This window comes from Varanus komodoensis, unplaced genomic scaffold (assembly GCF_004798865.1).
Source record: "Varanus komodoensis strain SLA01 unplaced genomic scaffold, ASM479886v1 scaffold5, whole genome shotgun sequence".
In the NCBI taxonomy this organism is placed as follows: Eukaryota; Metazoa; Chordata; class Lepidosauria; order Squamata; family Varanidae; genus Varanus; species Varanus komodoensis.
In genome coordinates this window covers 34,646,141-34,659,294 of record NW_025336087.1, presented here as the reverse complement: position 1 = coordinate 34,659,294, position 13,154 = coordinate 34,646,141, and the positions used below count along the sequence as shown (strand labels likewise).

Here is a 13,154-nt window from a genome sequence, read left to right as displayed (position 1 = left end):
GAGGTAATGGGCTGGATGAGGGCCAATAAACTGAAGCTCAAACCAGACAAGACGGAAGTCCTGTTGGTGGGTGGCTCAGGCCTCGGGATGGGGGACTTGGGCCTTGTCCTAAATGGGGTTGCACTCCCTCTGAGGGACAGGGTTCGCAGCTTGGGAGTGCTCCTCGACCCTGAGCTGTCTCTAGAAGCTCAGGTGATGGTGGTGGCGAGGAGCACCTTCCTTCAGCTTCGGCTGATACATCAGCTGTGTCCCTTCCTGGAGAACGACTGCCTGGCAACAGCAACACTCGCGTTGGTGACTTCCTGATTAGATTTCTGTAACGCACTCTATGTGGGGCTACCTTGAAGACGGACTGGATACTTCAGTTGGTGCAGAATAGAGCTGCCAGGTTGCTGACGGGGACTGGGCATTGTTCTCATATAACCCCAGTTCTCCGTCAGCTCCACTGGCTCCCGATTGAAGTCCAGGCCCAATTCAAGGTGTTGGTTATGACCTATAAAGCCCTAAACAGCTTGGGACCTGGATATCTAAAGGAACGCTTGCATCCATATATGGCCTCCCGCCCCTTGAGATCAGCAACAGATGCCCTTCTCTGGGAACCCTCTGTGAATATTAGGAGGGTGAGTACCTGGAGGAGGGGTTTCTCTGTGGTGGCGCCCCATCTATGGAATGTGCTCCCCAGAGAGGTCCACCTGGTGCTGTCGTTATTTGTTTTTTGGCGCCAGGCTAAGACCTTTTTATTTAAAACTTATTTTAATTGTTACATTATTTGTATTTATAGGATTTTAAATTTTTAGCCAAGATGCACCGGGGGTTTTTAAATAATTTTTTATTGTTATATTGTTATTATTTATGTATTTATGTATTTTGTTTCTGTTGTGAGCCGCCCCGAGACTTCGTTGCAATGGGGGCGAAATAAAAATGTTTTAAATAAATAAATAAAATTAGGCTTGGTATCTCCAAAGCTAAGAAATAAAACACAATGCCAAAAACAGTGGCTTCAAAGCAAAAGATCCAATACAAGACCAATCAGAACTAGCTAATCAAAGTACTCTACCTCACATGCCACTGTGTGCTCTAAGTTTAATGACCCAACCACAACTTGGCTATGAGGTAATTACTGAGACCAAAAAATTGCATTTAATCGCCATATTATCAAAGGGCAATATCCCTAGACTGCACTTACATTTATGCTACCAGTAACTTCTATTAGTCCAACCAAATTGTTATACTACAAGGTTAAGAGAAGAATTAGCATTGTAATACACATTTCTACATATACAATATTTCACCGGCATATACATCATAAATTAGATGAAATAAATCTTACCTAATCGTAGCTCTCCAAAATTACCACATCCAATTTTTTTTCCAACTCTGAAATTAGGTCCAACCATTAACACTCCAGAGTTCGAAGAGCCGCTGCCTCGCGGATTATGACTTGATCGCCCACTAGGCCTTGCCATTCTATCATCTGGTTTGTCCTTGTCTTTCTTTTTGCTATCCATATCAAGTTTATGGTACTCCACTTTGAAATTCTTTCCCCAGTCAAGACAGGCAAACTCAAATGGGATAAAGCAGAAATTGAAACATCACTAGTTAAGAGCTCCAGCTAGTTACTGAGAGTCGGGAAGCTGCTGCAGGCAGTCACTGTTTGTATATTCATCCCATTCGCAAAGTATTTTTCCTTGATAATTGTTAGAGAAAAATATATTCTTAGATCCTCCCTTAGCACCATTTACTGGTATTTAAAGTGCTTCTGTAACAAGAAAAACAGTTTATTACATATGCATGGTAACTACAAAACTATATTGCTACTGGGCAGTACAATGTATATTTCAGCACACAATAAAAAAGTTTTTCAATAATTGTGTACTGGTTTATAGAATATTATACTGCTGTGTATATACTGCTAATCTGTCTCACAAATATACCTAAACATTACAATATGTTCAAATAAAAATATTCAGGTATGACCCATCATTAACTATTCTTCGGAAAATCCACATATGCACAAATCTTTCCTCAAAGCATGCTCAAAGATTTGCTGAACTCCATATTAATATAAATTAATGCATCAAGTGCATAAGGGTGGATTCCAAATGTAACACAACAAAATTCTGTTTGTCCAATGAACCTTCCCTTCTCTCTTCCTCCTTCCTGCAACTCCCCCCAAAACCTGTACTGGAGGGTCTCGCAATGCTCCCGAACAGACAGTGAGAAAATGCAGAGATAGGGGAGAGGGGGCAATCATCTTCAGTATGCTCAGCTAATGAAACCCATGCCACCAATGCAATGGTATAGTTTCACTGCACACCAACTTAAAATGGCACCCACATCAGCACATATCAACAACAATCATAAGATCCTTTAAACAAAAACCTGGGAGCTAAGTAATGTACTCAGTAATAGAGCTATCAAATGTTGCATTACAAAAAATGTTTATCAACAAGTTAGATTTTACACAATGTACATTAATATATAATTTTATATGAGCAAACAGGTTTTAACATTTGTATTAACATCATGCAATGAATAACCTATGAATAACCCATTATTTCAATGCCTACCTCTATTTAAAATTTTGCACAGTATTAGATACTATCACACTTCTAAATTAAAATTAATTTGGGATAGTGGAATTTATGATTTCAGAAGATTTTCAAATTATGCCAGTTGATTATAAAAACTGCTAAGTATACACACTTCACACTATAAAAAGTATCAAAAACCTTCTTAATATTTTAGCAGAACAAACTGTCCGGATGGATTTTACCAAAGAAAGGACAAACATTTAACTTATTACAATAGTAAAGACAGAACAGCTTCATACTAACTACAGAATAACAGTTTCTAAAAAATAAATTTCCTGAATTCAGACCTTGAGAGTACAGTGGTACCTTGGCTCATGAACTTAATCCGTTCCATGACTCTGGTTGTGACCCAAATTGGTTGTGACCCAAATCAAGTTTCCCCATAAGGTTCAATGTAAATAAGGTTAATCTGTTCTGTAACTACTTCTTTTTTAATCAGAAAAATTTGAAACTAAGTGACAAAGAACAACAAAGTGACAAAGTCCTGTATGGTACAGAGGAGAACACTAACCTAGGTGCGGAGGGGAGGTTATTGTTTTGAGGGAGAGTCCCCGTCCAAAAGGACATTCGGGAGATCTCTTTCAGGGGTTTCCTCTCTTCTTTGTCTCTTAGCTGCAGGGCCAATTTTGGGGAAAAATCTGTCTACAGTCACTTGTTTTTTTCCTGCGCTGCGTAACCCTCCGGAAATGAGAGACCACATTATCATTCATCAGATCGTTACAGTTATGTTGGGGTGGTGCTTCTCAAAGAAATCCTGGCACTTATTCCATTTTTTCATAATGGATTCTATCACATCACTGCTAACCTCCTCCCTGCCTTCCTCTTCCTCAGTGGAATCCTCCTCAGCGAGTGCCTTCTGCTGCTCACTCTGGAGTTCAGCAAGTTCTTCTGTCATCAGCTCCTCTGTGTCTTCCCTGCAAGCACGCAACTGCGATCATGGCCATCTCCCCACTCAGGGGTGGGGGTAGGGAGATGGCCATGATCATGCTGGTTAGTTGGGGGGAGATAGCTGAGATTGTGCCCGTCTTTCCTGCAGGAGCACCCACTCAGGGAGGGGGGAGATGGCCGCAATCTTGGTTGCCACCTAATGCGGAGTTTGCAACCCAAGTCAAAATTTTCATGAAATTTTTGTTCATGACCAGATTTGGTTGTGAACCAAAGCGTTCTTGAGGTGAGGCGCCACTGTACTAGGCCAGATTCCATTAAAAAAAATCATCCACACAGCAAAAGCAATAGATTCTGTAGCAGCCTTGATTTCCGCCTGGTTTACAAGTGCCTACTTATAAACTGGGTCTCAGATAACATGCGAGCAAAAGCATACAGGAGTAAGCAATCTTACTGTCTCCCATTTGCTCACCACTTCTGCTCACCACAGCTTGTTCGCGAGCAAGCTGTTTGAAACAAGCTGCTTTAGTCATAATGCTTGTTCCTTTCACTCTTGGAAGAGTAAAATAATCCAGGGTTTTAACCCAACAATAAACCAGTGGTTCAAACAATGGGTTGTTTAATCCAGAATGCCATGTTCGGAAGCCATGACCCACAACTGATGCACAGAAGTTGTGACAAGAGGCAGTACCCTTGCTTAGACTCAGCCGAGAAAAACAATGGTTTAAACAACCAATGAAATGTCATTATGTGAGCAGCACACCTGTGGAGTTGCCACTTTTTATTTAAACATAAGCATATGTACTATTTTTATTTTTTATTTTTATTTACTGTATATCGCACAAGTCCTTCGACCATGGTAGAATTAAAGCAAGTTTATACAATCAGGTAAAAAAGAAAAACTTGTTGTAATATATAAAATTTATTAAAATTTTAATATAAAATTTATATTAAAAATCACTTGAAACAGGTTAATATTACTAAGGTGCAGATAGATATAATAAGCCAATTCCAGTAGCACTGGTAGGGCTATCAGGCCACAATCATGCTTGCTGAACATTCTTAAAAATTTGGTGTGGTCTATTCCACAAACTGCTCTCTGCATCTGGCAGCCTTTGCATATGTACTATAATACAACGTAGCTAGGGAAACCAACATCAAACACATATTTAAATACATGTTTCAAACCAAACTTCTCAGTACTTTTGCTACCATTTTGTTGAACAGCTTCTTCTTTGACATTTCTGCAACAAAACCAGCTCATTCTAATTCCCTTCTTTGAACTCTCCAAATATACCTTTAAATTGTTACATATATTTTTAACATCTAACATCTCCATGTTTTACTAAACATTTCCTGTAAGAAACATTTCTACAAATTATACTTACCCCCAAAAAAGTTCCAGTATTCACTGGGGAGGAGTGGTCCATTACAATCCACACACGATTTTATACATAGACATTCTGAAAACAAAACATGCATTTAACATTAGCAAACAGTGCAATCCCATAATCTGTTACTATAGAATACCATGAAAAATCCTGTTGCTCCTGACATTTTATCAGTTCAGCCCAGAAAATACACATGTAAATACACATGTATTTCTAAAAATGTGTGCTAGGGAATGAGTCAAACAAGTCAAATGAGATTTTAGAGCATGTTCTATTTCTTCCAGAAAACCCACATCATTGAGCAGAAGCTTCCAACTAAAAAGGAACTAGACTCTTCTATACATTTAAGAGCTTTAGAATAAACTTCTCACCTAAAGCAGTGCAATGCTTCACAACTTAAGCTTTCAGTCCAGCTGCACTTCCTGGAATGGTCATGTGATCAAGGTGGAGTAAACAAATATATATCAATCAGCTGAATCCCAAATCCATTACAATAAACTCTAATTATCCCTCTTCTCCATCTCAAAACATTCCTTTCAACCTTTCTCATATGACATCAGAACAGGCTTGAATTTGATCCTTCTCATGAATCTGCTGCTCCTTGAAGCTTTGCCACCTCCTTCCTTACTCTTTCTCTAGCACTGCAACACTTACTTCTTTCTGTCCTTGCAGATGATGTGATCTTTGTGCAGAGAAACAGGGGTTGGAATGTACAAGTAGTACAGTCCTATTGTTACTCTTCAGTAAGAAGAGCCATGCTGGATCGTAACAAGAGTCTACCTGGTTCAACATTCTGCTCGCACACTAGCCAAACAGCTGTCCACTCGAAAGCAGGATATGCAAGCAACAGCACTCTACCATCCATAACACCCAGCAACATAACACAACTAATACATAAGCATGCAACTTCTAATACTGCAGACAGCATATAGCTGTCAGAACTAGTAGCCACTAATAGCCTTGCCCTCCATGAATTTGTCCAGACTCCTTTTAAATCCATCCAAATTGGTAACCATCACTACATCTCATGGAAGTTAATACCAGAGTTTCATGTGATTTGTGAAGAAATATTTCCTTTTATTTGTCCTAGATCTTCTATTATTCTGCTTTATACAATAACCCCAAGTTTTAGTATTAAGAGAAAAAAATGAGTCCCTATCCAATGCATAATTTTGCAAACATCTATCTAGTTTTCTCTTGCCTTCTTAAAGTTAATCAATCCCACATGTTGTATCCTTTCTTTGTAGGGGATTTTCTCCAACCAGTTGATCATTTAATTTGCCCTTTTCTGTCTTTTTCCAACTCTGCAATAGGTAGAGTTTCTAGGTGTGATGACCAGAACTGTACACAGTATCCTAAGGAACTATGACACTGGCATTCATTTCTTTCCAAATTATGCCTACCACAAATTCTGCCTTTTTTACTGCAACCACACACAAGGTTGACATTTGCAGCACAAGAAAGTCGCACCTCATTCAGTGAGGTTTACTTCAGGGAGAATATGCACAGGATTGCCAACCTTAATCAGTCTCACCCAACGTAATGTAGTGCCCACAAAATGTTTTGGACTACAACTCCCAGCATCTCTTATCATTGACTATGCTGGATGGGGCTGAAAGAAATCACAGCCCAAAACAATAAAAACTTTCCATTTGATTTTTCTGTGTTGACTTTATTAAATTAAGTGGTCCCCACTTGAACATTTATGCACCCCACTGTAAATTGTGAGCTGTGGAGATAGCCAGATATGGTCTATTGTAGTGGCATATAACTTCATTAAAAATGAGTTTTGCTAATTGCACACAGTCCTAATTTTAGCCATTGCTTGGTCACTTTAAGATATTTTGCCACTAACAATCAAGCCCCTGACTACTTTCTTATGGCTCATTAACTGGATGAATAGGAACCAAAGGAATAAATAGAAAGTTCACGTAATAGAAATACAAAGTAGGTTCCTCCAAATAACTGTACCAGGAACTAGAGCCAGGGATGAGCTATCAGATAGCCCAGTTTGCAAATATAATCCTTTTTACATGAAGAAATGAACTGTGAATTTTTTTAAAAAAAAAGATTCTCTCTGAACTGTATGACTCCTCAACAAAAGGGCAAATGTAGTTCAAAGCAACTGCAAAGTGATGCATAGTGGATGGGGGAGGGGAAATATGAACTTCACATGTACACTAATGACCTCTGAACTTGTAATGACTAATCGGGTAAAATCTTGTGGTCATGATGGATAGCACAATGAAAGAACTGATCAAGAGTTAGATTTTAGGACTGTCCTCTCCAATTTAGCACTCTCCAGATCTGTTAGCATAAAGGCTGTTATCAACCACAACATTTGGCTTAGACTGACTGTCTCTTTCTCATAGAAACAGTGATGAGGAATTAGACCAATAGTCCAAATACATCCAGCACTCCATTCACAAAACATAGTTGCCCATGGAATCCCTCAAGAACAGGGGTCCTCAAACTTTTCAACAGGGGGCCAGGTGAAAGGTGCTGGCAGCACGTGCAGGTCAGTAAGGCAGTGCCAGCGGTGTGTGTGGGCCAGCAGTGGAGGTGTGCACACACACACGGCGAGGCAAAGTGGGCGCGTGTGGGGGGGGCGGGGCAGGTGCGCAAGGCAGCAGCTTGCTCACTCGGAGATCATTTTCTCCAAGCGAGTCCAAAACGATCTCTGCGCAAGGCAGTGGCAGGGGTGGTGAGTCCAAAACCTCTCAGGCGGGCCAGATAAATGGGCAAGGAGGGCTGGATTCGGCCCACAGGCCATAGTCTGAGGACCCTTGCTCAAGAAGGACAGGTACAAAGGTTTCTGTATGAAGAGAAAATACTTCTGGTCATGGAAGCAGCACTGACAGCTTTCTTCATGAATTCCTCCAATGCCCTTTTAAAGCCAACCAAATTGGTGGCCATCGCTTCTTTCTGCAGCAGTGTATTCCATTGTTTAAGTATGCACTGCATGAAGTACTAACTTTTATCTGTCTAGAATCTGCTACCAATCAGCTTCATGGAATAACCCTGGGTTCTTGTATTATGGCAGAGAAAGAAAAATGCCTCCCTTTCTCCACACCATGTATAATTTTAAACACTTCTATTACATTTCCCCTTACCCCTTTCTCTAAACTAAATAATCCCAGTTGTAACCATTTCCCTTGGGAGACTTGTTCCAGCCCCTCATTTTAGCTATCTTTCTCTGCACTTTCTCCAATGTTCTTTTTCAAGTACAGTCACCAGAAATCTATACAATATTCTACATGTGCTTGCACTAAATACTTCATAGAATCATAGAATACTAGAGTTGGAAAGGGCCAGAGAACCATCAGGTCTAACACCCTGCTCAGTGCAGGACTCCAAGTTAAACCATCCCTCTCAGTTGGCTGTCCAGTTCACTAAGCACAGTGTGATCTTAAAAGTTTTATTTTCAATTCCTTTCCAAATCATACCTAACATGCAGTTTGCTTTTTTCACAGCAACTGTGAATTGAGTCCACATTTCCATCAGCCTTTCCACCACCACACCAAGATCTCCTTCTTGATTAGTCATTGATAGTTTAGATCCCATCAGCATACACAGGAAGTTGGGATTTTTGCCACAGTATTTTCTTGCATATACCATTGGACACCAATTCTCTCAGGTTGGGGAGATAATCCCTGAAGCTCCTCACAATGCCTTTTAGTTTTAAACACCCTGAATACCTTGGTGTCATCAACAAACGTGGCCATTCCAGTGCTTATTCCTACTTCCAGATAATTTATGAATAGGGTGAAAAGCATTTGTCCTAATCCAGAACACTGTGGGACCCCACTGTTTACATAGCTCAATTGGGGGAAAAAACCCATTTATTCCCACTTTGCCTTCTCTTCTTTAACCAGTTACTGATCAGTAAAAGTATCCCCTCCTCCGTTCCACAACTACCAAGTTTCCTCAGAAGTTTCTGATGAGAGACTTTATCAAATACCTTTTTGAAGTCTAAGTAAACAATGCCTACTAAATTAACCAGTTCACTCTATCTATCTATCTATCTATCTATCTATCTATCACATTTCCATACTGTGCCTATAGCCATTTTACAAACATTTAAAATATAAAACAAAACCTAACATCACAATAAGATAAAACCATGAACAAGTTACAATCATGATCAACAGAAACAAAATATATAACCAATAAGAGTAACAAATAAAATATGAAACCAAGAAGATAATTGACAGTGCCACAAAAAAAAATGTCAACAATTAAGATACTGAGAAAATAAAAGGTTTTTAGCCTGGTGCTGAAAGGTGTGGAGCAGTGGTGACAAACCTATGGCACGTGTGCTGCGGCGGGCACCCAGAGCCCTCTCTGTCAGCACATGAGCCACGTTACCCCAGCATCGCCCCAGCAGCTGAGCATTGCATAACAGTGCACATAGGAGCCATGCGCATGCTCAGAAAAGAGTAGCGGCGCCGGGCAATGATGTTACGAGCCACAACTCATCCAAGCTTTCGCATGGCCGGTCAGTGCACTGCCTCGACTGGTTGTGAGTTGTTTTTTTCTAAACTAAAACCTCGGTATTCAGGTTTTACTGCAGTGTTGGCACTTTGCGATAAATAAGTGGGTTTTGGGTTGCAGTTTGGGCACTCAGCCTCGAAAAGGTTTGCCATCACTGGTGCAGAGCATAGGTGCCAGACATACCTCTTCCACAAATGGGGCACGACAGCCAAAAAGGCCCTTCCCCACATCTTTTACAGGTGGCTCCCAGAGAAGAACCTTTTACAATGACCTCAGGGTTCAGAAAGGGGAGGAGATGTTCCATCAAATAGCCATGTCCCAATGTGTTCAGGGCTTTATATGTCAGTGTAAGCACCTTAAAGCAGGCTCAGATTTCATTTGGCAACCAGTGCTAAGACTGGCATAATATGCTCATGCCTCACAGTTCTTGTTAGGAGATGAACTGTCCTATTTAGAATTGCAGTTTCCAGACTGTTTTTAAGGTCAGCCCCACATAAAATGCATTACACTAGACCAAGCAAGAGGTTTCCAGAGCATGGATCACTGCTGCCAGGTTCTACCTGCATGCAAAGTTGATAAATCAGTCAAAGCTGATAAAAGGTGCTCCTGATCACTGAGCTCACCTGATATTCCAGAGATAGCTCCAGGATCCAGAAGCACTCCTAAGCTCCGAACTCTGTCCATTAGGAGGGGTGCAGCCCTGAGCAGGACAGGATGTATATTATCCATCTGGACAGAGGTCCTACCTACCAAAAGGACTTCCATCCTTTCTGGTTTAAGCACCAATGTATTAGTGCTCAACCAGTCCATCACTTTACTCAGACATTGGTTTAGCAGCTACAGCCATACCTGGATCAGATGAAAAAGAAGAGGTATAGCTAAGTGCCATCAACATACTGATGACACTTCAGTCCAAACTTCCAGATAACCTTTCCCAGCAGTTTCATGTAGAAGTTGAACAATATGGGGGATAATACAGAACCCTGCAGTACTCTATGGCATAATAGCCAGGCACAGATCCATACTTCCCTAGCACCACCTTCTGAAATCAGCTGGCCAAGCAGGAATAGAACCACTGAATAGCAGTGCCTCCAACTGCCAACTCAGCCAGCTTATGCAGAAGAACACCATGGTTGAGGGTATCAAAAACCACTGAGAGGTCCAGAAGAACCAACAGAAATGCACTCCCCTATCTTTCTCCCAGCACAGGTCATCACACAGGGTGACCAAGGCTGTTTCTGTAGCAAACCCAGGCCTGAAGACAGATTGAAATGGATCCAGATGGTCAGATTCCTCCAAGAGTGCCTGGAAGTGCTACACCACCACTCAAGCACCTTGCCCAAAGAAGGCCTATAAGTTAACATTTTCTGATCCAGCGTCACCTTCCTAAGGTGCTTGCTTAACATGCTTATTTAGACTATCAGAAAACTCTAATAGGTTATCTGTGCCTCTCTTTATTTGTTAAATTTCTAACCCATCCCATTAGCCACAGGGCTCCCTGGGCGGGTTACAACAGTAAAACCATACCAAACAGTATAAAGCAATACAATAAAATCTCAAATATTAAAAAGACATTAAAACAACAAAATGCATTTCCACCAGAATGCCAGGTTGCATAAAAGACATACCCTATTCTGTTAAAGTAGCATTAAAAAGCAGCTTAACAATTAAAATTAAAAACAATAGAAAGGTTTTCGCCTAGCATCAAAAAGAATACAAAGATGGTACCAGGCAAGCCTCTCTGGGGAGCTCATTCCGTAATTGGGGCATCATTGTTGTTGCTGTGGTCTTTGGTAGTCTCCAAACAGTCTGAAGGGATATGACCCTCTTGACTTCCTGCTTCAACCTATTTTTTACTAGTTCCCTTATTTTAGAGGTTTCTTCTTTTGAAGTCAAACACTACTGTGTTAGACTTCTTTGGCAATCTTCCTCCAAACTGTATATTAAATCTGACAACACTGTGGTTACCGTTCAATTGTTTCAACAACATTTATATCCTGCACTATGTCTGAGGGAAACCCATTTAGGATTAGATCCAGGAATGCATCACATCTGGTTGGTTCTGTGACCAATTGTTCTAGGGCACAGTCATTTAGGAGATTAATAAGTTTAATCTCTCTGTCAAAACTGGAATATACATTTATCTAGTCAATTTGTGATTAGTGGAAGTAATCCATTATTATAGCACTGTTTTTGTCTGAGGCCTCCCTGTTTTCATTCTTCATCACCCTGACCATTCTGGTCTGGAGGACAATACTATATTGTCTTGGAGCCAGGTATTCTCTCTTCTCCTGCAAGTATTTAAAGGACACTTGGGACAGAGGAGCAAGTCAAAGGATAGCAGCTCTTAAGTTTTTGGCTTTGAGACTGTAACATCACTGTGAAGAACAGGCTGGGCTAGTGGAGTTTTCATTGTTTGCCTATGGGACCCTGTCTGCCTGCCGGATTAAGATGCTAGCAGAGGTGAGCCCCAGAAACCAGCAGCAGCAGTTGAAGGCAGTAGTTTGTGAAAAAGAGGAGCTAATTTAAATTTTATCTTCTCCTGTAAGCTGCTGCATTGGGGGGTGGGGCCCCTTTTTAACATCAGCATTTTAACATGCACTTAGGAAAGTTTAAATAATTCAGGGAGGAAGGAGATGCCCCTATTAGTATAGCCATGCATAGAGAAAGATGTGGCATGGGCTGTTAGCAAACCAGTTGAAGAAAAGGGAGTCTAGACATCTTATGCTAATATACATCCAACCAAATGGATCCTGGTAGCCTTACTCATTTAACTTCATATCTGGTGATGATGATGTCCAAACAAAGTTTCCTTCATCCATTGTTTAATGCAGATGAGAGAGATGGCCTGGTGTACATTACTGTGACCTGGCTGGGGGAATGAAGAGGGGTTATTCCGTTCCAGCTGTGCCCTCCTATGTGCAGTACCAACCTTGACCTGAAAGTTGGGGTGACAGTTGCTATGATCTAAAAAAATCTTATCCCCCTTTTTGGTCTTCTTGTGCTGAACCTGAGTGTTTGTACTTTGTGCTGTGTACCTGAGGCAGATTAGGGATTCTTTTACTGTACCGCCTATTGTGTTACCTTTTAATCTCTCTGCCGGAGCTAATGAAGATAGTCTCAATTTGGTGTTGAAGACCCTCGTAATGATGGTTCTAGGGAAGACAACTTCCATGTCAAATCTGCCAAATCTTGGATGGCTCAAACAACCATGACAACCAGAGACTGCCTCAAAACGTCATTGACACAGCATATACAAGAGGTCACACTCTTGATTTGATTTTCTTGACTGAGTAGTAGGATGGAGATCTGAACATGAGGGAATTAACATCCATTCCACTGTCATAGTCGGACCACTTCTGACCAAGTTGTAGACTCTCAATGGTCTTTTCCTGCTGCAAGGGTGTGGGAGCTATTAAAAGTATTTGCTCACTGAGATTAATGGATTCTAGAGGGCCCTTGTGGATTTTCTTAATGTTATAGCTAGTGCTCCTGTTGAAGCCTAGATCACTCTGGAGAATACAGAGATGACTCAGGCAGTAGACACTATCACACCCAAGCACCTCTGAGCAGAGCCCGGCCAACTATACACCTGAGCTGAAGGTGATGAAGAAGCAAGATAGCTGAAATGTAAGCCTAGGAAAACATGTGCTGAATCTGCATGAACATAGCTCATTATTGAGCTTGTTCCGTGATAGTGAGAGCAACGAAGAGGGAGTTGTTTTCCACCACTACTGCATCTTCTTGGTGTCCTCTAGATGAGCTTTTCCAAATGGTTCATGGGCTGCTG

General features: G+C 41.0%; 1 protein-coding gene across 15 annotated transcripts in view; it reads right to left on the bottom strand.

Annotated features, from left to right (window-relative positions):
- The window catches only part of CSNK1G3 (casein kinase 1 gamma 3), a 77,984-nt gene that overhangs the window by 53,004 nt on the left and 11,826 nt on the right, over positions 1 to 13,154 (bottom strand). For 3 of the 15 annotated variants that reach the window (XM_044445859.1, XM_044445872.1, XM_044445863.1), the window contains exons 1-2: positions 9,988 to 10,625; positions 4,868 to 4,942 (exon numbers count right to left, since the gene is read on the bottom strand). In XM_044445859.1, the coding sequence (XP_044301794.1) occupies positions 4,868 to 4,942; positions 9,988 to 10,174 (262 nt within the window). In that variant the 5' untranslated portion in view covers positions 10,175 to 10,625. Of the gene's footprint in view, positions 1 to 1,330; positions 2,810 to 4,867; positions 4,943 to 5,241; positions 5,267 to 5,524; positions 5,795 to 9,987; positions 10,627 to 13,154 lie in introns of those variants that run through there. The other 12 variants (XM_044445869.1, XM_044445864.1, XM_044445858.1 and 9 more) reach the window with 10 other exon arrangements.